This window comes from Thermobia domestica, chromosome 6 (assembly GCF_964235325.1).
Source record: "Thermobia domestica chromosome 6, izTheDome1.hap1.1, whole genome shotgun sequence".
NCBI lineage: Eukaryota > Metazoa > Arthropoda > Insecta > Zygentoma > Lepismatidae > Thermobia > Thermobia domestica.
The window spans coordinates 42313945-42335973 of NC_137459.1; the positions used below are offsets into that span (position 1 = coordinate 42313945).

General features: G+C 34.9%; 1 protein-coding gene across 1 annotated transcript in view; it reads left to right on the plus strand.

Annotated features, from left to right (window-relative positions):
* Window positions 1-22029, plus strand: part of LOC145687164 (phenylalanine--tRNA ligase alpha subunit-like) — a 127505-nt gene that overhangs the window by 2160 nt on the left and 103316 nt on the right. Inside the window, exons 2-5 of the mRNA XM_081760626.1 lie at window positions 2429-2557; window positions 3403-3474; window positions 5726-5797; window positions 19447-19554. Coding sequence (XP_081616752.1) covers window positions 2429-2557; window positions 3403-3474; window positions 5726-5797; window positions 19447-19554 — 381 coding nt within the window. The remainder of the gene's footprint in view (window positions 1-2428; window positions 2558-3402; window positions 3475-5725; window positions 5798-19446; window positions 19555-22029) is intronic.

Below are 22029 nucleotides of genomic sequence, written 5' to 3' on the forward strand. Positions count from 1 at the left end.
CCTAACTGCATCTGAATTTATCAAAATTCTTTCAAGGTTCAAATTCTCACAATCAATTAATTAATTTCCTAAACTGGAAAGAAAATTGCTGTCGCAAATAGAACATTCAAAAATATTCAAAAAGTACCTAATAAATTCATTGCTGTCGTAAATAGATTATTCAAATATTCAAACTAAACAAGTTAGTCAAAGTAAATTTGAGCAATAGAAACATTTCTTTAAAAAGTACCTAATACATTCTCAAACAATCGGTATTGAATATCTCAGGAAATTTTCAATTCTTCGATAATCTAAGAATAGTCAACTAACTTTATAGTCAACCTAGTAAATACAAGTTTGAACTGACTTCTGCAAAAATAAAGTCATTAGCTTTTATCTCAATTTTTAACATTAAATTCGGAAAATAGCACCTTTTTCAAATAAGTTACTTTAAAGTCTCTGATTTATTAATACCAAACTATTGATGTGAAAAGAATTCGAAGCAAATGAGAGCTGATATATGCTAACAAGGGAAAGACTCATTTACAAATAAAAAAAAGCAGGAGATATGCATCCAATAGCGCAAGAATAAGAAAATTGGTTCCTTGATCTCATTATTTTACCAATATAAAGTCGTTAAATTCTTTAACAAATTACACAAATTGCATCGAAGGGAATATAAACGTAGCAAAGAACGTACAAGAAAATAATTCCTGGAGGAATATAGAGGAACCAACGAAATATTATCGACTAAACTCGTAACCTCACATAAAAAAATAACACTGAACAGGACAGAACTACGTAGACAATCTAATACGCACACTTACCAAATTATTAGACTTTTTCTTATACTTCCCGTTCATGTTACCACTTTTGGATACACCGTAGTCCTTTGAGTTCTGATAACCTTTGATCCGATCCCAATTTAAAACTAAAGCCACTTGCAACGATTTGGTCAAAAGTGAGCGACTTTGACCAATACTACTTATAATCAAATAAATTACTCTGCACCAAAATAATTATAACAAAAAAACTAATTAAAAAGTAAGCAGCCAAATAAGTGCAAATAAGATCTCAAAATAGTAGCTTAACAAGTTAGTCATGAGGCCTCCCTTGACTGCCCACCGGAATCACGATAAGCGGACCCTTTTCAAACAGCATTAAAGTCACAAGAATTCCACTTCTTTCCACTGAGCTTTTAAAGGCAGGTAAAATCACAGATAAGGAGGAACAAAACTTCTTGGTTAATGCTCTATTAAAGAAACTCATTTCTACTTCCACGTCAAATTATCGGTTAACGTCACATTCTATTTAACATAACACTTCTATAGGCAAATTAAATGGAAGAACAAAGCCAGGAGCTTGTCAAGAAACAACACCAAGCAAACACATTTCTCATTGACGTCAAACAACAAGTTAACGCAAAAAGTTACTCGACCACGAAAACCAGTGACCAGGGTTACCAAAAATAAAAACAGAACTTTCGCGGAAGGTAGGAGATAAAGCTTCTACAATACTAAATTTGACGAAGATTAGAAGTATCTAAGGAAGCGCTGTATATGAATCATGTATATGATCGCAAATCATGTATATGAATATTGTATGAAAGCAATAATACCAATTAAATGATGACTGAAGATAACGCAATAGAATGCGATGTTGCTTGAGAGTAACCGTGCCAAATAAAAGGTTAAACATTTTAAACCACCGCTGCACTGTCCGCGTAGTCATAACACCCTCATCAAAGGCCAGGCATATCTTCTGCCCCGCTGGAGCGGCGTTTGACCCCAGTTTGAACTTTTACAGCATACACGCGCATATAACGCTCTGTGGAGGTCCCATGTTTACTCTGTCCTTACGCAAGTTCACGGTGTAACTGAATTGTCGCAACCAGGTAGTATGTTGAATATATCCACAATAACAACTGATCTTCGCCTTATCTCCATTCACATTCAACTAACGGTGTGAGGGCCAATGGAACACAGGCTTCCACAAAAAACGACATAATTTTGGTTGGTTACCTTTTATTATGGAACTAAGCTACAGTTGGCAGTGCCTTGGGTGCAAACAATACGTTTGGTGGCCAATAACTGTGGAACTAAAGGCTAGTACAGGACAGCATTTCAAATGCGTATTGAAAGGTCTAGCAAAGTTTCAAATTTGGTCACGTAGAGATATTTGGTTCCCACGTTATTGGCAACCAAGTTTCGGGCTTTTATTTAATAAACGTGTTTAAAGAATTAAGTGGTATGTGTATTTATAATATTATTTCTTAGAAAATAAAAAAAAGAATGTTGGAGAACTATAGGAAAAGATAATAATTCTTAAAAATTATGATAAGATGATTCAGATCACTTTCTACACTTTTCAATTCATCTTGTAATAATTCAGGTTTTGTATACTAAAGCATGCATCTATATTAAATGTTAGGTGATTTATCTGATTACAGGAGGTAGAACCAGAGGGAAGTACGTCAGCACAAAGAAGTCCGAGGCTTCCTAGGCAGTTAACATTTCCAGCTGGTCTTAGGAAAAGACATCTTGCTGAAGAAATGGGAGACATTTCAGGAGAATCACCGGTATTATTATTATTATTATTATTATTATTATTATTATTATTATTATTATTATTATTGCAAATATTTATTTTTTTATTTATTTATTTAGTCAACGGAAAGAATTAAATTCAATTCGGTAGTCAAATTGTGCGAGATTTCACTGATGAGGTACATGTGACAACTTTTTCGTGTAGTCTGAGCAATTGAGGACAGTTTCTTTCAAAACTCGATAGAGCAAATTTTGAGAAACGGACGTACATATGGGATAGGGTATGCTTTTTACGCAACCAATCGAGTTGTGAAATCAGACTTGGAAAATCTTAAAATGTGCTGTGTGTATAGAATACTAAATCATGAGCGTTTTGTCAGTACTCGATAGATGTTATGTATATACAATGCATTTATGTTCTTGTTTTTATATATATATATATATATATATATATATATATATATATATATATATATATATATATATATATATATATATATATATATATAGATTTATTTCTCTATCGTAACAAAATAAATACTGACCAAAGCTTCAATACACACTGTACTTTAAACGATAATGTGTTACTGTTTCGGATATCTACCACATCCTTCATTAGACACTATAACTATATTGCCTATAGTGACTATATAGTGTGTATATATAGTGTCTGATAAAGGATATGGTAGATATCCGAAACTGTAACACATTATAGTTTAAAATACAATGTGTGTTGAAGCTTTTGTCAGTATTTCTCTATTGTGCATAGCTTTGATTTTATTTACACTGCCATACTGTTTATATGTTTTGACAAATATTTATTAAGCCTTAATGAATATTTCCTAATGTTTAATTATTCCTCTATATTTAATTTTAGGAACCCACTGACTCAAGAAGTGAAATATTACAAGCTACGACAAACGATGTCGAGAATAATGTCTCTCCCCAGGTACGTGATATGAACTATTGAACTAATTAAGTATTTAAATATATACTATCTATTATTGATTTATATTAATAGGTTCCATTAATTACTTATCCTGCTTCAGGTCTAAAGTTTGAAGTTAACCGTGATAAATAAAAGAAAGTAAAGTATTTGCAAAATTCATATATACCAAATTTTAGAGAAAGGCACTGGGCTCATATCGTGATGCACCTTGTGTGTTAAAAAATTGTCAACAATATTATTCAAATAAAATTTTTCAAACATAAATTTTTAGTGATCGAAAAAATTAAACATTTTTTTCTTCAAACTCGGAGACAAGAATCAAGCAATAGAATTACATAAAAAATAACCTTCCACCAATTTCTTTAAACTATGATTTATTCTTGAAGTTCAAAGTGTCAAATTGCTATTAAATATCAGTTTTAGTAATTAAGTATCAAATTTCAAGTCCAAAATTTCGATAAAGTTTGATCATACTATCACATGTATCAGATTAGAATACTTAACATTGTCGATTTTTCTTACACTTAGGACAAATATTTCCTCATTTGACTAACGCTGACACAGACTACTTAACATATTACCTTTCGACATCCAACGAAATTCGGTATAGAAAAGTAAAGTTTCGTGTTCTTCTGAGATATGTTGTGGCAATATTCTTTGATTCGAGGACACGTTCGAACGCCGACCATTTGTGACTAACAGATTGCCCCCAGACTAAGTGACCATTCTGTACTTAAATGAAGTTCATTGCAGCTGAAACAGCATTCCAGTCTCGAGTCAGGCTAGCACCAAGTTTCAATATTTGAGTCTGTCGCTAACCACTTTTGTCGTTGCTCCTGGCACGTAGACAGGTTGAGGTGTCTGTGAATCAAAGACATTTTTATTTTGGTATTGTTCGAGCCAAAGAGTTGTGTTATATTTCTAACCACATTTTACCATTTACGAAATGGCGTTGAATTATCGAAGGGTAACGAGGATAAAAGTGGTATCGTAATCATTCCTATTCTAAGTTCCTTTATTTCCTTTCTTGTTACTCTCCCCATTATATCTTCTATCTCATCTAGTTTGTTTTCTCCTATTTTGTAATTTTCGTTTTCCTTTCATGCAATTTAAAACACAACTGCTATAATTCAAGTTACGTCAAGAATTGTTAGCTTTCATCCCCATTATATTCCTTGATTTAGAGTAATTTCAAATTAATTTTAGAATAATTTTAGAATGTTTTACCTGTGTAAGCTCAAATCCCCATTTGGTCAATACTGAACTGAACGATGGAACTGATCTAAAGCCTGGCAGGATGTTGCCGTAGGTCTCACACTTGTGCACAAGGTGCAAAGCGTTTCATAGCGTGGCGTCAATGTGAACTTAGCAATGAATTGGTCTGTTTCCTCAATACGAAGCTTATGACTCAAAGGAACGAGACAGTGTGTGTCAGTCAGAAAAATTTTAGCTTCCATGTAGTGGTTTTACAATACGACCAGGAAACAACATTTTGCTATCTTCATTCAAAAGGAATATTCGAAACTACTCTACAGTCAAAGCATTCTGACATATACAATTATTAGTTGACAATATACATTTCAGAATTGCGTTGAGACTGGCCTATATATTGATAGCATAACCTCGATGTTGACGACTTAGTTCATTTTAATTTACAATGTCTCAATTAATAACAAGAAAATAACAATTCTGACACTAATTTTTGTTAAGGTATTATGTATTTATCATTCTATTAGTTTCAATCTGGGTTTTTCTTCATTTATTTCCCTTTCATCATTACACAACAATTTTCATATTTCCTATAGTCAATGTACATATACTCATTTTCATATAGTCAATGTACAATGCATTTATGTTCTTGTTTTTTTTTTTTAAAAAAAAAAGATTCATTTCTCTATTGTAACAAAATAAATACTGACCAAAGCTTCAATACACACTGTACTTTAAACTATAATGTGTTACTGTTTCGGATATCTACCACATCCTTCATTAGACACTATAACTATATTGCCTATAGTGACTATATAGTGTGTATATATAGTGTCTAATAAAGGATATGGTAGATATCCGAAACTGTAACACATTATAGTTTAAAATACAATGTGTGTTGAAGCTTTTGTCAGTATTTCTCTACTGTGCATAGCTTTGATTTTATTTACACTGCCATACTGTTTATATGTTTTGACAAATATTTATTAAGCCTTAATGAATATTTCCTAATGTTTAATTATTCCTCTATATTTAATTTTAGGAACCCACTGACTCGAGAAGTGAAATATTACAAGCTACGACAAACGATGTCGAGAATGATGTCTCTCCCCAGGTACGTGATATGAACTATTAAACTAATTAAGTATTTAAATATATACTATCTATTATTGATTTATATTAATAGGTTCCATTAATTACTTATCCTGTTTCAGGTCTAAAGTTTGAAGTTAACCGTGATAAATAAAAGAAAGTAAAGTATTTGCAAAATTCATATATACCAAATTTTAGAGAAATGCACTGGGCTCATATCGTGATGCATCTTGTGTGTTAAAAAATTGTCAACAATATTATTCAAATAAAGTTTTTCAAACATAAATTTTTAGTGATCGAAAAAATTAAACATTTTTTTCTTCAAACTCGGAGACAAGAATCAAGCAATAAAATTACATAAAAAATGACCTTCCACCAATGTATTTAAACTATGATTTTTTCTTGAAGTTCAAAGTGTCAAATTGCTGTTAAATATCAGTTTTAGTAATTTAGTATCAAATTTCAAGTCCGACATTTCGATAAAGTTTGATCGTACTATCACATGTATCAGATTAGAAGACATAACATTGTCAATTTTTCCTACTCTTAGGACAAATATTTCCACATTTGAATAACGCTGGTACAGACTACTTAAGATATTACCTTTCGACATCCAACGAAATTCGGTATAGAAAAGTAAAGTTTCGTGTTCAACACTGAGATCGTCACAAAAAGCCTAAAAGAAACGAGTATTCATAGCACTTAACTTTACAAAATGAACAACTTTAATAGCCAATGATAATGCCTGCTTCACGTTCTCGGGTAAAGTATTTGCAGCTAAGGCTTGCCTGTGAATTAAGCAGTGCGAACCAATAGTTGTAGGAGTCTTGTCCATTCCCAGCTTTATAAATCCAGATCGTGAACCTAACATTGCTGGAGCTCCATCAGTACATGTACCTACAACTATATACCAAGACAAATCAATTTCATAAAAAAAATAAAAAAAATAAATAAATAAATACTGATAGTAGAAAAATCGTCAGAACGTTTGGACGGTGTCCCCAAAGTTCTTGAAAACAATATTTCTTCCATTACCATCTTTTCATTTACTAACCACAGTTCACTATTAAATGACAAAACTGAGATATGCCCGTGGAATAATCACACTGTAGGGCAAAGGATGCAGATTTTTAAAAACATTTTCTAGTACCTGACCTTTTGAACCAAAGTCATTTAATTAATTCTACGTTTCATAGTATTCTCTGAAAGCGATATTTTGTCAATTTTTTTCTGACTTTCTTCATACACACTTTCTTCTTAAGTACACTTTGTTTGTCTTAAGTAAGCAATGTTTGATAAGAGTCTCACCAATAGTATGAGCTTTTTCTAATTTTTGGCTCTTAAAAGAGAAAGTTCAAGATGTTTCCACCACGTTCTTATTTTACTGGTAAAAGGTTCTAGAGGGATCAAACTTCATCCGTCTCAGCGAGTTTCTTTTCAGAATAGAAGCATCTTTAGATTTATTTTTGAGGGCTGGATGTATTGTTGGCAAATGTCGTTACGGTCAGAAGGGACGGAGAGCATCATTGCTAAGAGCATCATGGCACACATTACACTGTAATAGTTGAATACCATCTTTTTCAATGAACTTAAGATCATGCATGATGTAATATTATCTATGCAATCTTCTCTTTGAACTGGAAGCTGCCATTTTACTTCATACATACAGAGACACAAACGAGAAATTACAAAGTCTATACAAGATTCTTAACATCACAAAACAAACATCTCAGATCAGAACACTGGCTTCAAAAATTAATGAAACGAACAATAGCTTGTGAATGCTTCCGATATTCCAGATGTAGACGGTCTGCGTTGTGTTTATTATGCGAAAGCAGAAAAAGTGACACAAGAATGAAAGAGCCCGTTATTAATCGATCACTAATCAGTTTCAAACAAAGTAATGTATGCCTTTCGTATATTAATTGTCAGCAACAGTGCCGAAAATAAATACTAAATACCAGGGGTGGACTGGCCATAATCAAGTACCGGCCCGATGGCCGCTGCGCCCTCCTCACATTAGTGCCTTTGCACCCTCCTCGGGAGGGCTAAGACCCGTCTTAGCCTCGGGAAGGCACACAGTTTCCTCTCTGAACTCATTAAAAAAAAAAACAAAGCTACATAATTATTTTATAAATTCGCTAGCCTTTGGCCAGCTAGGGCTCCACCCCAGACCCCGGTATTTGCTCGGGCTACGGCCTCGCTCTTTCTGTTTTCGGCGTGGGAATGCTATTAATGATATTAGATTTACCCCTAAATATATAGATTTGACTCTAATATCGGTCATTTTGGATGATTTTTACATATTACCCTTACCAACCCCACGCTCCGCCCCAAATCCCAGTATTTGCTCGGCCTGTGGCCTCGCTCTTTCTCTTTTTGGCTTTGGGAATGTCATTATAATGATCTTAGGGACCCTGAAATTTATAGATTTGATTCTAATATCGGTCATTTTGGATGATTTTTATATATCAACCCTCCCACCCCCACTGCTCCGCCCCCAGTTCCCGTCTTTACTCGGCCTACGGCCTTGATTTTCTGTTTTAAGCTTTGGTGGTACCATTAATGATCTCAGCGACTTCCAAATGTATGATTTGACTCTAATCTCGGTCATTTTGGATCATTTTTATATGTCTCTCCCTCCCACTCCCGCCGTTAGAGGCGCTAGTGGCGTTACATAAAGACAAGACTCCGTTCAAGACTTACAGATGAACATCTGGAATCATTGTTCTTGATGAACTCAGAAAGAGACATTCTGACCAAAATAGACAACAATCTTATTATTGACAAAATGTGTGAAAAAAGCAAGGAGATGCGAAGGCTCCTTCAAGCATGAAGCAGTGACTTTACTTTCATTTTCCAATTTTGTTTTTGAATTTCTTTTTTCGCTAGGTAGGTATATAATTCTAAATTTACTTTTGTTAATTTGTAGTAAATGTTTCATGTATACTTTTTATTAACGGTTTTAAAAATAGATGAAAAATAAGTTAATGTTATGATGAACATAGCTTTAAAAGGACAGAAGTATGAACAATAGCCTAAGCCCCAAACTTAATTCAAATCTTCAGTTATAATTAGGCTGTTAACAAATGTAGCCGAAGAATTTAAATAACTGGTGTGATTTTTGTAGTCTCAGTTAAAGTGTGCAGATTTATATAGCCTAATATACGAGGCGTGTTTTTTAAGTAAGGTCCGTTTGAACATAAGTACACAACGAAAGGTTATTTCAAAAAATTAAATGTATTTTCAGAAAGTGCATACTTTACTCTACTTTTTCGACATAGTTGCCAAGTTTGTTCAAACACTTATCATAGCTCTCAACCAGTTTCAAAATACCCTCTTCATAAAAACTTGCCGCCTGCTCCGATAACCAAGAGTTCACTGCCGTTTTCACATCGTCGTCATCATTGTAACCGTTGTCACTGAGGTGTTGTTTAAGGTGGAGGAACAGATGGTAATCGCTCGGCGCAAGATCAGGACTGTAGGGTGGGTGGTCTAAAACTTCATAGCCAAAACTGTCCAACAAATCGCGGGTATGACCTGCAGTGTGAGGTCTTGCATTTTCATGGAGAAGAACAATGCCCTTTGTCAGCATGCCGCGTCGTTTGTTTTGAATCGCTCTGCGTAGCTTTCACAGGGTTTGGCAGTATGCTTCTGCATTGATAGTGGTTCCTCGTTGCATGAAGTCGACCAACAAAACACCATGCCTATTCCAAAACATCGACGCCATGATTTTGCGCTGGGACAAAGTCTGTTTGGCTTTCGCCTTTACAGGCGAGTGTGTGTGTCTCCATTCCATGCTCTGTTGCTTCGATTCGGGCGTGATATGCGAAACCTATGTTTCGTCTCCAGTTACGATCTGACTCAAGAAGCCGTCACCTTCTTCGTGATAACGAGTCAAGAACTTCATGGCACACTCAAATCTTTGGTTTTGGTGGTCATCTTTAGGAGTTTCGGGACCCAACGGGAGCACAGTTTCCTAAACTTTAGGTGTTCAGAAACAATTTTGTAAAGCACTGATCTCGACACGTCAGGAAATTCGTTTGAGAGACCTGTTATTGTGAAGCGACTGTTCTCACGAACCCTCGCTTCAACTGAAGCCTCCAAATCGTCTGTAATCGAAGAAGGGCGACCGGAGCGGTCCTCATCATGGACGTTGTCACTGCCATTTTTGAATTCTCGTACCCACTTACGCACTTTGCTTGCACTCATAACAGTATCACCGTACACTTCGCAAATCTGTCGATGAATTTCTGCAGCAGACAGGTTCCTTGCTGACAAAAACCGTATCACTGAGCGAACCTCACGCGGGCGACTTGATAGTCTTAAACATTGTGAAAGCACAGAACACAAGCGTACAGGTCAGCTACAGAGTTGAAACTAAGCACAGTGGTTCCCGAGGCATGCCGGTACACGACGCACACGCTAGTTGCGGTATGCGCGCGAGCTACTAGTGTCTACAGCAAAACGGACCTTACTTAAAAAACACGCCTCGTATTTAGTACTCAAAGTCTCTTTGTTTGTTTATGAAAATATTGAATTCGTATAATTCTATCGTGATTAGCTGCAATAGCTACTTAATCTTTTGTGTTTTTTTGTGTACTAATTTTCCGAGGGAAGCCCCCCGGCACTTTCTTTTATTAGGAGGGGGTATTCCATACAAGAGAAAGCCTCAGATGGACGGCACCCTCCCAGAGTATGTGACCGCGTCCTTTTTACATATCCAGTCCACCCCTGCTAAATACTGCTCTACTCTCTTTCGCCATTACACGCAACTCTTCGTTTTTAAAGCTGTTTGTTAACAATTACATTAATTTCCTTTTTAAATTTTGGAAAGAGTTGTGGGTGTGTTTAAAAGTACTAAAAAATAAAAGCGATATTTTAACAATTAACTGATTTACAAAGAGCCATGAATATATACTAAATTACGAACTTTCTTATCATTATTTAACTTTCAAATATTATAAATGTTGTAACAAAGAGGTGCTAAATCAAATATTGTGCAACCGCAAAATAACTATTGAGTAAGCACTGTGGTTTCATAAAGACAAAAGTTGGTAATAGTGATAATCTTTTAATTGTTTATTGGCAACAATAGAAACAAGTGCGCCAAGAATAATACAGACCACAATTAAATGTGTTACATTATAATTATAAAAAGAACAGTTTACACATAAGATAGTAATAATAATATGCTAAATACATCCATAATAAATGTACGTAAAAGTAAAAACAAACATGCAATATCTGTTATCGAAATACAAAAAAAAAAAAACAATAAAAATACATACAAATAATATAAAATACTTATAATAGGTAAAATACAATACATTACAATAAAATACAATGCAATTGACTTGCATATGAAGTTTACAAAAGAACTGAAATTTAATTACAAACACATATGAATTTATTAAAGAAATATATCACTTCACTTTGTGAGACAGATGAAATCACTTCATCATCATTCAGAAACAGAGGAAATTAACAATATAAAAGGGAAAACAAATTAAGAAAATATATACGCATATTAAAGACACCATCCGAACGAAACTAACAACCTTTAAAATTTTAAGGAATTGATGACGAATGGTAGAAAATTTAAGTTGGGATAAATCTAGGAAAGAAAGGTATTTATTTGCTGTCACAATGCAGTTCTAAATAGAACATTTGAGTAGGCCAATAGCAAAACCCGTTAAATCCAAATTTTAAAATTTGTGGCAAATCGAGAAAAACTATTTAAATACATAATAATTGTAAAATATCATTATAAACTTTTTTTAAAAAAAAGAAAGAGTAATGTGTATGTTGGTCTGTCAAAAGCTGCATAATGACACTACTCTCTGAATTGAGTTATTGAAGAAAATAGTTTGGATTTAACAGGTTTTGCGTATGTAAATGAAAATAAGAGCGTTTGCATCTGAATGAGTGGCCATTTTTGTTGATGCTCAGGATAGAAAACCTGTTAAAAGTAAGGGAATCAGAGTCAGAAATCAGTATTATGCCTACTAAAATAATGGAAAAAATATACTATCAATGAATATACATTATACAGATTGGCACAAATGAATGCTGATACATAAATGCTACATTAATTTTGTTCTGAATTGAAAACAACTGATCTAAATTAGCAAAAATTGAGTTATATAAGCTCCTCTTCATCACCTTTTACCAAATGGAAATTCTTATCTTCGTCGTCCTCTGGTGCAGCACCATTCCCTCGGTTTCGTATTTCTGCAGAAATCTCTTTGTAAAACGTAAACTTTGGGTTGCTTCCCCAATTTTCACCAAAATGTAACAACAAAAGCTGCTTAATGTCATGCAATCTCTCTTCTTTTAAACAATGTGCCCTCAGAACCATGTCGATTGGGACATTTCTTATATTATTTCCTCGCTTACTAATTGTTCATTAGAGTGCCTGTTTGGAAATTAAATAATGGTTCTCCTTGGACCAGGACTGTTGTACAGCTATTGTTTCTTTAGAATAATTTTGCGGAATTTTTGGAATTGAAAGTGCTAATTTCCATTTGCTTTTTCAAGATTTCGTCAGAGGCATGTTTTCATTCCATGGTCTCACAGTCTTTTTCTAAATGTACAACAGTATTGAAATTTTCAATTATTTCATCATATTTTGCATCTTTTCTTTGATCTTTGAACATGCTGTACCAGGACTCATGTTATAGGCTAATTTCGAACATTGACAAGATCCTTTTTTATGAAAGAGATTCTGCTCAAGGTGAACAGACTGTTTAGAGAACCTTAACCAACATTGCTCTGCTCAAACTAAAGTGTTACCCTGCAAAATAACACAGACGACTTCAAACCATAGGATAATCCATTTAACTTGTCCTTTTGGCTACATTTCGTTTCCAGCTTTCCAGGCGTCGTGCACGTTTTCTAGACGTTTTTGGTGTTGTTTGAACAACAAAATTATGATCATCGCTGCCTACAGTATTATTTTCTTTTGATTTATCGTCCATTTGTCTAGTAATTATTAAAGAAAAGCCGATTAGCACAGAAGCACGTCACGAACAGTTAGGTTAAGACATTTAGTGCCTCAATTCTCAGCCCAAAAACACAAAAATAACGAAAGTTCAGAATGCAAATATTGAAAAATAAAATTTCGAATGATTTACCAAGAGTTGCAATAAATATTCAGACTACTAAATCAATCCTATACAACAGCGTTTCCCAACCGGTGTGCCGCGGCACACTGGTGTGCCGTGAATGGGCCGCTGGTGTGCCGCGAGTAATCGAAACAATTATTAATTTTATAGCAATCAAATTGCAAAAGGTAGGGAAAAATGTATATTTGTATTTCACATTACTATGAAACTCTACTGTGAATCTACAATTTTAAGTTTCATACCGGGTTACTGTTCTGTACATTTCTAATGTTGAAAAAACTGGTTATCATTGTTATGACCATTATTGCTTCTTTATTGTTGCAGACTATTTTCTAACTTAAAAATTTAAAATATCATTCAATCCTTTCGACAAAGTACCTACATTTGTGTTTTAAAAGTAAATGAGATTTGTTTGTTCGTTCGTTATTTAGTGATCTTCCTTCTTAGTAAAAGGTTGGATACAGTTTTTAAAAAGAAAGCGTATTTTTAAAAACTTGAGTCTAATATTTCATTGCAATTGTGTTCTATTTTTAAATTAGAATGAAAAATAAGCATAATGATTTATCACGAAAAAAAAAAAACAATGATCGAGCTTTCTTTTCTGTGAGTAGGAGACCAATAATCACAGAAAAAATACCAGTTTTGTATTTACAAGTAATATCTATAAGTGTGCCGCGAGAATCCAAGTAACACCCGTAGTGTGCCGCAAGTTGAAAAAGGTTGGGAAACGCTGCTATACAATATAAAACCTGAAATTGTTTGAAATATGGAAGTAACTGGGTTTGATTTTGCTTTCCTCATGATGTTATTTCAAGGTATTGGATCTAACAGTTTATGAAACTGAATATGGAAGATGAATTTAACTGGTTTTGCGTCTGCAGCCATGATGAATTTAACAAGTTTTGGAAATTGGTACATATTGTAATGTCAATTTTCAACTAGTTAAATTGGCCTTTGCCACTGAACACTATTCGGAAATAAAAGGTTTCCAACTAAGGTTTCCAGAGCAACCACTATCTCATTTTTCAAAACAGTGGATTTAACTGGTTTTGTCATTCGCCTACTCGTTTATAAAATAGCCTAGTGCAAACAAAATGAGAAAATTTCTTTGTTCTACAGTAGGGAACTCTTAACGAGAAAAAATCTAGATAAAAACTTCCAGGTAATAGATTAGGAGAAATTTTAAATCGAGAAGACTTCGCCTATCACCAACGGTTAATAAGCTTAAATCCTTGCATATACTACTTAAGCTCCTATTTTCAAAACGCTTGAATTTCCATTTTAGCTAAGCAAGAAAGTTATTCTGAATAGATTCAGTAGAGTTTGCAGAATATTTACGTTCACAATTTCAAATGACAGTAGCATATTCAAGGTAAGACCTGCATTACATAGATAAAGAAGCCTGCATATATTATTGAATTAAAATTTCTAAACAACCATTTGATGAGTGCTATATTTCTCTTAGCTTTAGATTTTATAACCTGAAGATGTCTATAGAATTTCTACACACCCACTTGATAAGTACTAAATTTCTCTTAGCTTTAGATTTTATAACCTGAAGATGTTTATAGAATTTCTACACACCCATTTGATTAGAGCTAAATTTCTCTTAGCTTTAGATTTTATAACCTGAAGATGTCTATAGAATTTCTACACACCCATTTGATTAGAGCTAAATTTCTCTTAGCTTTAGATTTTATAACCTGAAAATGTTTATAGAATTTCTACACACCCATTTGATTAGAGCTAAATTTCTCTTAGCTTTAGATTTTATAACCTGAAGATGTCTATAGAATTTCTACACACCCATTTGATGAGTGCTAAATTTCTCTTAGCTTTAGATTTTATAACCTGAAGATGTCTATAGAATTTATACACACCCACTTGATAAGTACTAAATTTCTCTTAACTTTAGATTTTATAACCTAAAGATTTTTATAGAATTTCTACACACCCATTTAATGAGAGCTAAATTTCTCTTAGCTTTAGATTTTATAACCTGAAGATGTTTATAGATCTTCTACACACCCATTTGATGAGTGCTAAATTTATCTTAGCTTTAGATTTTATAACCTGAAGATGTCTATAGAATTTATACACACCCACTTGATAAGTACTAAATTTCTCTTAGCTTTAGATTTTATAACCTAAAGATTTTTATAGAATTTCTACACACCCATTTAATGAGAGCTAAATTTCTCTTAGCTTTAGATTTTATAACCTGAAGATGTTTATAGATCTTCTACACACCCATTTGATGAGTGCTAAATTTCTCTTAGCTTTAGATTTTATAACCTGAAGATGTTTATAGAATTTCTACACATCCATTTGATGAGTGCTAAATTTCTCTTAGCTTTAGATTTTATAACCTGAAAATGACCCTTGTTCTAATTTATGCCAAACTCTCAATCAATCAACCCAACAGCCTTAGAGCTTACAAGTTTCAAGGAAGAGGCTTGGTTTGAGACCAGTGAAGGGTCTTAATTAATCTAAAAAAGGAATGTATGAAGCAATTTACAGGTAAATCCAAAAATAAATCAGTCGCAAATCAGAATACTAATGTTGATCTCTCGTTAAGCCATTGTAGCCCATAATTAAACTTCTGATTTTTAGATTCCTAAAATTGTGTTTCTAGGTTTTTCATATGGGCTCAAAAGACCATAAGTGTATTCTGAAAGCCATAAAATATAGTACAAAATTCCTTTAAAAATATTGGCCGGAGAAATCTTTAAAAGGCAGACACGTACTAAATTAAATTCCCGTTCTTTGAATGAGAATAAGAAGTTTATAGAAATATTATTTATGAAATATTTAAAGCTATTTTTCGAATTGGATAACACTTCAATTAAAATGGAATTATAAAGATCCAAATGAAAAAATCTTTAAGTTTAATGTCCCACGGTTATGCCGATTAAGCTAAAGGAGACGGTGATAATGAGAAATTAGTGAAATGGTGGAATTAAGAAAGTGGGAGGAAACGGGAGGACCCCGAGGAAACCCACGCACACGGTGTTTGTCCACCACAAAGTCCACACGACCCAAAGATCCAAGTGAATACAACTGCTTACTATGTTGAAGATTTATTTCACAGTTAAAATGTTTCCTCACTTTGCCCAGTACATGAATAAAAAATTGGGAAATTAATATGGGTAGCAGTTATCACATTTTCTCCTCTAGAGGTGGAATTTTTGGAAACAGTGGAGCATGAGGCACATGAAATTCTGTTTCTCACTGATTTCCAAGGGTAAACTTCAAACCCTTATTACTTTTCTCCTCGCGTCCAGTTTTGCCTCAAGATTCATATTTAGATATCGTAGATCATCTTCTAAATTATATTAACCTGTAGCTTATTTTTTAATTGCATAGTATGTGAAATTGGTAAGGTAAATTAAATTAGTTTACAATTGATTTACCTTTATAGCAATATACTTATGGCTAATAATAGTAATAATAGTAATAGTAATAATAATAATAATAATAATAATAATAATAATAATAATAATAATAATAATAATAATAATAATAACTTTGTGAAATGAAAATTATCTTTTCTAGTATAACGTCTTGTTTTTATAGTCTTTAGACTAAAAGGTATGGATGGTTATTGAGAGTGAATGATTATGAAAGTTAATTTTTAGTTCTGCTCCACCGGAAATCGATTACTTACCACGTACACCAAACGAGCACGCATTAACCACTAGATCAGCGAGTAGGGCTAAAAACTGAGAGATTTTTCTTGTATTGAATTATAAAATTTTGCAATAAAAGTGTCCTAGCTACATAATATTTAGCCTTATGTATCGTTTTATTTCAAATAAATAAATAAATAAATAAATGGTGTTCAGATAGATATATAATAATTCCACATGTTAGAACAACATGAGTTTATGTCATTATATTTTCTGTTTATACGTTTCATATATTTCCAGCCAGAAAAGAAAGCAAAAAATAGTAACCTCATTAAGTACATCTTAAATCTTAACAATATAAACTAACATTATTTTAAATCACGTCTTCTTGTATGCTATGTAGACACACTTTGGGATTTAGTGTGTTTCTCTTCCGATAGTTAGCAAGTCCGTTGTAGTGCATGATCGAACTAGCTTGCGGGTGTCAGGACCTTGCTCCTGGGACTAATGAAATGACGCTAACTAGAATTAACAGAAGAAACAATCAATGTGATGTTACCTGCTATATATACAGTGTGGCAGGTAACTCCACCGACGAACTTTGGGAGGTGATTCCTTATATGCAATGAAAGAAAAAAGTTCTAATAAACATAGGACGGAAAACGTCTCCTTTCAGAGTTATGAACTGCCGAAAATTCGAAAATTCACATTTCGAAACGCTATGCCTTAGAAACTACAGGACCGATCCCAAGCGATTTAAGAAATTACAAAGGAACTAGTATGCGCTCTATCTAAATATCTATGATCTACCTTAATACGTTATCGGGGAAACGAACTGTAAAAAGGAAGATGAGGTATAGGGATACTTCTTTAAGTATTAACGGTGTGTTCGTTTCGCCGATAATGGAGGATGGTAAAACATAGATATTTAGATAGCTCGCATACTAGTTCGTGTGTAATTGCTTAAACCGTTTGGGATAGGTTCTATAGTTTCTAAGGCAGGGCGTTTCGAAACATGATTTTTCGAATTTTCGGCGGTTCACAACTCTGAAAGGAGACGTTTTTCGACCTATGTTTATCAGAACTTTTTTCTTTCATTTCATACAAGGAATCACCTCCCAAAGTTTGTCGGTGGAGTTACCTACCACTCTGTATATATATATATATATATATATATACTGATCACCAGTTGAATTAGAGACGGCAGGATAGTTGCAGAAACCGCCCTGCAGAGGCTCTTCCAGTGCATGTAAACGAAACTCATCGCACGTGTACTGCTGCTGATTGCTTCCTCTCTTGGTACCTGTGTCAATGCAGTGTGTGATGACAAGACGAAAGACCTGAGTACATTTGACCGTGGTCAAATCGTACGGGCCAGACGACTGGGTGGCTCGATTTCGGAAGTGGCTGAGGCACTCGGATTTTCAAAGGCAATTGTGTCAAAGGTGTATCGTAAGTACCTGGCTTCCGTTAAAATCGCATCCGTACGGACAAGTTGCTTCGGTCAGGGGCATGTCGACGACACGGGTAGGATCCGACTGGCCCACATCGTAACAGTATATAGACGATCCACAGTACGTCAAATCGCAGGAAGATTCAATGCAGGACAGCAACGCCGTGTCAACAGCCACACAATCGACAACCACCTACAAGCCATGGGGTACAGAAGCCATCGGTCCACACGAGTACTCCTTCTAACAGCTCAACACAGGAAACAACGTCTAGCGTGGGCAAAGGACCACCTCCAATAGACTGTGGAAATGTGAAAAAGGGTTGTCTGAAGAGATGAATCACGTTTCACATTGGTATGTGACGATGGACGGGTACGGGTGCATCGCCAACTGCAAGAGGCAATGGATCCACTGCGCCAGCAGGACATTTACAGGACCGTGCTGGTGATATTCTCATTTGGGGCATGTTTACGTGGACTAACTGGGTCCCCTAACACGTATGACACGGTCCCTCACAGGTGAACGCTACCGCGATCTTCTGGATGACCATGTCCTGTCATTTGCTCGGCTGCAACATTCGTATGGTGACATCATCTTTCAGCAGAACAATGCCCCTGCCCACCGCTCTAGGATGGCAGCAGACTGATTTGATGAGTACTCCTCTGATCTGACAACACTTTCCTGGCCATCACGTTCACCCGACCTCAATCCCATCGAACACATCAGGGACGCCATAGAACGACGCCTTCGGGCTGGTTACTCTCTTCCGAACAACCTGCGGGTTCTATGGAAGACTTTGCAGCAGATATGGATCGAGACACCACAACAACATTTCAGGCGCCCCGTGGAGTCCATGCCGTGGTGGGTAGCCGCCGTTATCAGAGCGAAAGATGGTGCTACACGGTATTAGGTAGCTGTTTTTAATCGACTGGTGATCAGTATATATATATATATATATATATATATATATATATATATATATATATATAAGGGTTTCAACTGAATATTATGGTAGATCTTCTTCCAAGATATAAATGTATGAAGTATCAAGATTTGCAGGTTTTTAGTTCCCGAATTATCAGCCGTCAAATTTGCTTTATACTTTCGAAAAAAAAAATCATATACTGCTTGCTCATTTGTTGTGAATAAAAGTTGCCATGTTGATATATCTTGATCTGCTGTAGAAAAGTGTATATTATTGTGGTGGTATATAAGTTACCCAAAATCAGATTTCTAAATCAACTCAATGGGTATTAAAAAATACGTAAAAATGATATTTAAATATCAACTAAAAGTCGGTGTGGAACAAAAGTTTTTTTCTTTTTTTCTTTTTCTTTCTTTTTCCTTTTTCTTTTGCTTTTTTTTCTTTTTTTTTTTACAAATGTGCATAATTCACTTGTATAGACCAAAGCCATAAATGCAACAATTACTCATGTTAAACATTTTTGCTATTTATCATTTCAGTGGAATGAAGACATCTTCAGGGACTTAGATAATTTACATCTTGAATGGGAAGATGTTCTACCGAGTAGCAGCAGGCATCCTGTATGTACTAATAGGAACTCAGAATCTGTAAGTCAGAGATAAACATTCTATAACGCAATATTTGAAGGAACAGTTTATTTTATTACATTTATTATTATTATTATTAATGATTAATTGTTTGATTGAATCTATTGAACGGATTTCGATTAACTTTAATAAAATAAAGAATTACAAATTAGGAAAAGTTCAAAAATAGTTTAGAACATATGATCATTTCCGCTTCTATTTATACCAATAGGCCTATTATTGTGACTACGAACAACTCTCAGTGATCTTTAATCTAAATGCTTTACCACGAAGGAGGGAACAGCAAGCTCTAAACTTCCTACACACTAATATCAGAAAATAAATTATACAGTCATTATCTAGTGAATAACAACTTATTCAAAATTCCCGCTCAAGGAATAAGGAAAACAATGTTTTGTTTACAAATAGTAATAAACGTTCACTTATAAGTACCAGGGGGTCTCAGGTGGGCGTCTACCGGGACATGTAAAAGTACTAGTAAATGACCGATATCAGTGTCTCAGTTTCCGCGGTCGCTGAGATCAATGGTGAAACTCCGATCGCATTAACTTCCAAATTCTCCCTATTCAGCTGCAAGCCGTGAGTCAACGGGGAGGGGGAATACCGAAACGTAAAAGTAATCCAAAATGACCGATATTAGTGTCAAATTCATAGTTTTCGCGGTTTCTGATATCAATGGTGACACTAGCATTAGCGATGAGTCAAATTCATCCACCGTTGTATGCGGGCCTTGGGTCACCAGAGGGGGGAATTCTGAGACATGTAAAAATAATCGAAAATGACCGATATTAGTGTCAAGTCCATAGTTTTCGTGGTCGCTGGGCTCAATGGTGAAACTTAAAACCGCGTTTACTTTCACATTTAGCCCCCATCAGCTAGAGAACGGGGGCACTATAAAGGGGATCACGAGACAAGTAAAAATAATTCACAATGACCGATGTCAAATTCGTAGTTTTCGCGGTCGCTGAGATCAATGGTGATACTTCCAAAGGCGTTGAATTGCAAATACAGCCCCCATCGGCTGCGAACCAGAGGCGTTGTTTCTTCAAAATTGGAACCAGATGATCATAGGTTCTTTTACCGCGATATGTAAAAAGTAGTAGAAAATGGCAGATGTTAGTGTCACATTCATAGTTTTCGCGGTATTGGTTGGGGGCCAGAGGTTTTTTTTTCACAACTCGAACCAAGGGGGTCTGAGGGGGCGTTCACCGGGACATGTAAAAGTAGCAGTAAATGACCAATATTTCTGTCGAATCCATATTTATCGGGGTTGCTCAGATGTATAGTGACACCGCCGATAGTGGTTACGTTCAAATTCAGCCCCCATCGGTCTTCCCAATGAAAACACATGTACGTTGTTGGATACACAAAATATGTCCAATTTTAGAAATTTTTCTTAATTGTTCTCCCGTTGTTCAGTTTGTTTACATTGATATTTTATCTGATCCGTGCGAAGAACAGGCATAACAGCTAGTACGAAATGGTGAAGTGTTTTTTTATGAACCAAATTACAATGAATTCAATTATATAGATAATTATTATAATTATAATACATAATTATTTCCTTGTTGAATTATAGATACTTTTCAGTGGAAAAAAGAATAAAATTTGGAAGTCCCAAATCAACGTAAAGGAAAAATGTATAACATTTTCCATATAATTAAGCTTACAAACTTAAAATTTCCATGTAATTAAGCTAAATTTCCGTTTTTGGGTCGCTTTGTGCGCCTATTTCCTCGTTTTCTGCGTCAGCGGAAATGGGTCAATGTTATCTTATAAATATGGCGGAACAAGTTAATGCTGTTCCGTCAGGAACGATTTCGAGGTCATTTCCTTCACATCGTCTTGTGCGTGTTTTCTACCGTTTTGTAAGCCTGTCCACGTTTTGTAAATCAATGGTAGTGTGTCAAAATGGGCATTCAATGTTTGAAGAAAAATGACCCACTCTCCCACCAAGATCGAATTTCGATGTCGCTTTTTTCGCATTGTTTAGTGCATGCATTTACCGTTTCTGCGCATATTTTCACGTTTTGTGCGCCAACGAAAGTGGGTCAAAGACGACCTACAAATATGGCAGAAAAAGACATATTCATTCCACTTTCAAGGTCCATTTTGACCCACTTGCACTGATGCACAAAGCGACACAAATCATGCATAAAAATGTGAAGGAAACGACCTCGACATTTGATGGTGACGGAACAGCATTAAGTTATTCCGCTGTAGACCATTTTGACCCATTTTCGTTCTCGCACTAAAGTGGAAACAGGAGCACAAAACGGTACAAAGCAGGCACTATACGATACGAAAGAAACGACCTCCAAATTGGATAGTGGCGGAACAATGGCTCTATTTCCTCACACCTTGATGGACCATTTTGACGCATTTCTGGTGATGCTCAAAACGTGGAAGTAGGCGAACAGAACGGTACAAAATACACATTAAACGATGTGAAGGAGACGTCCTCCAAATTCGTTT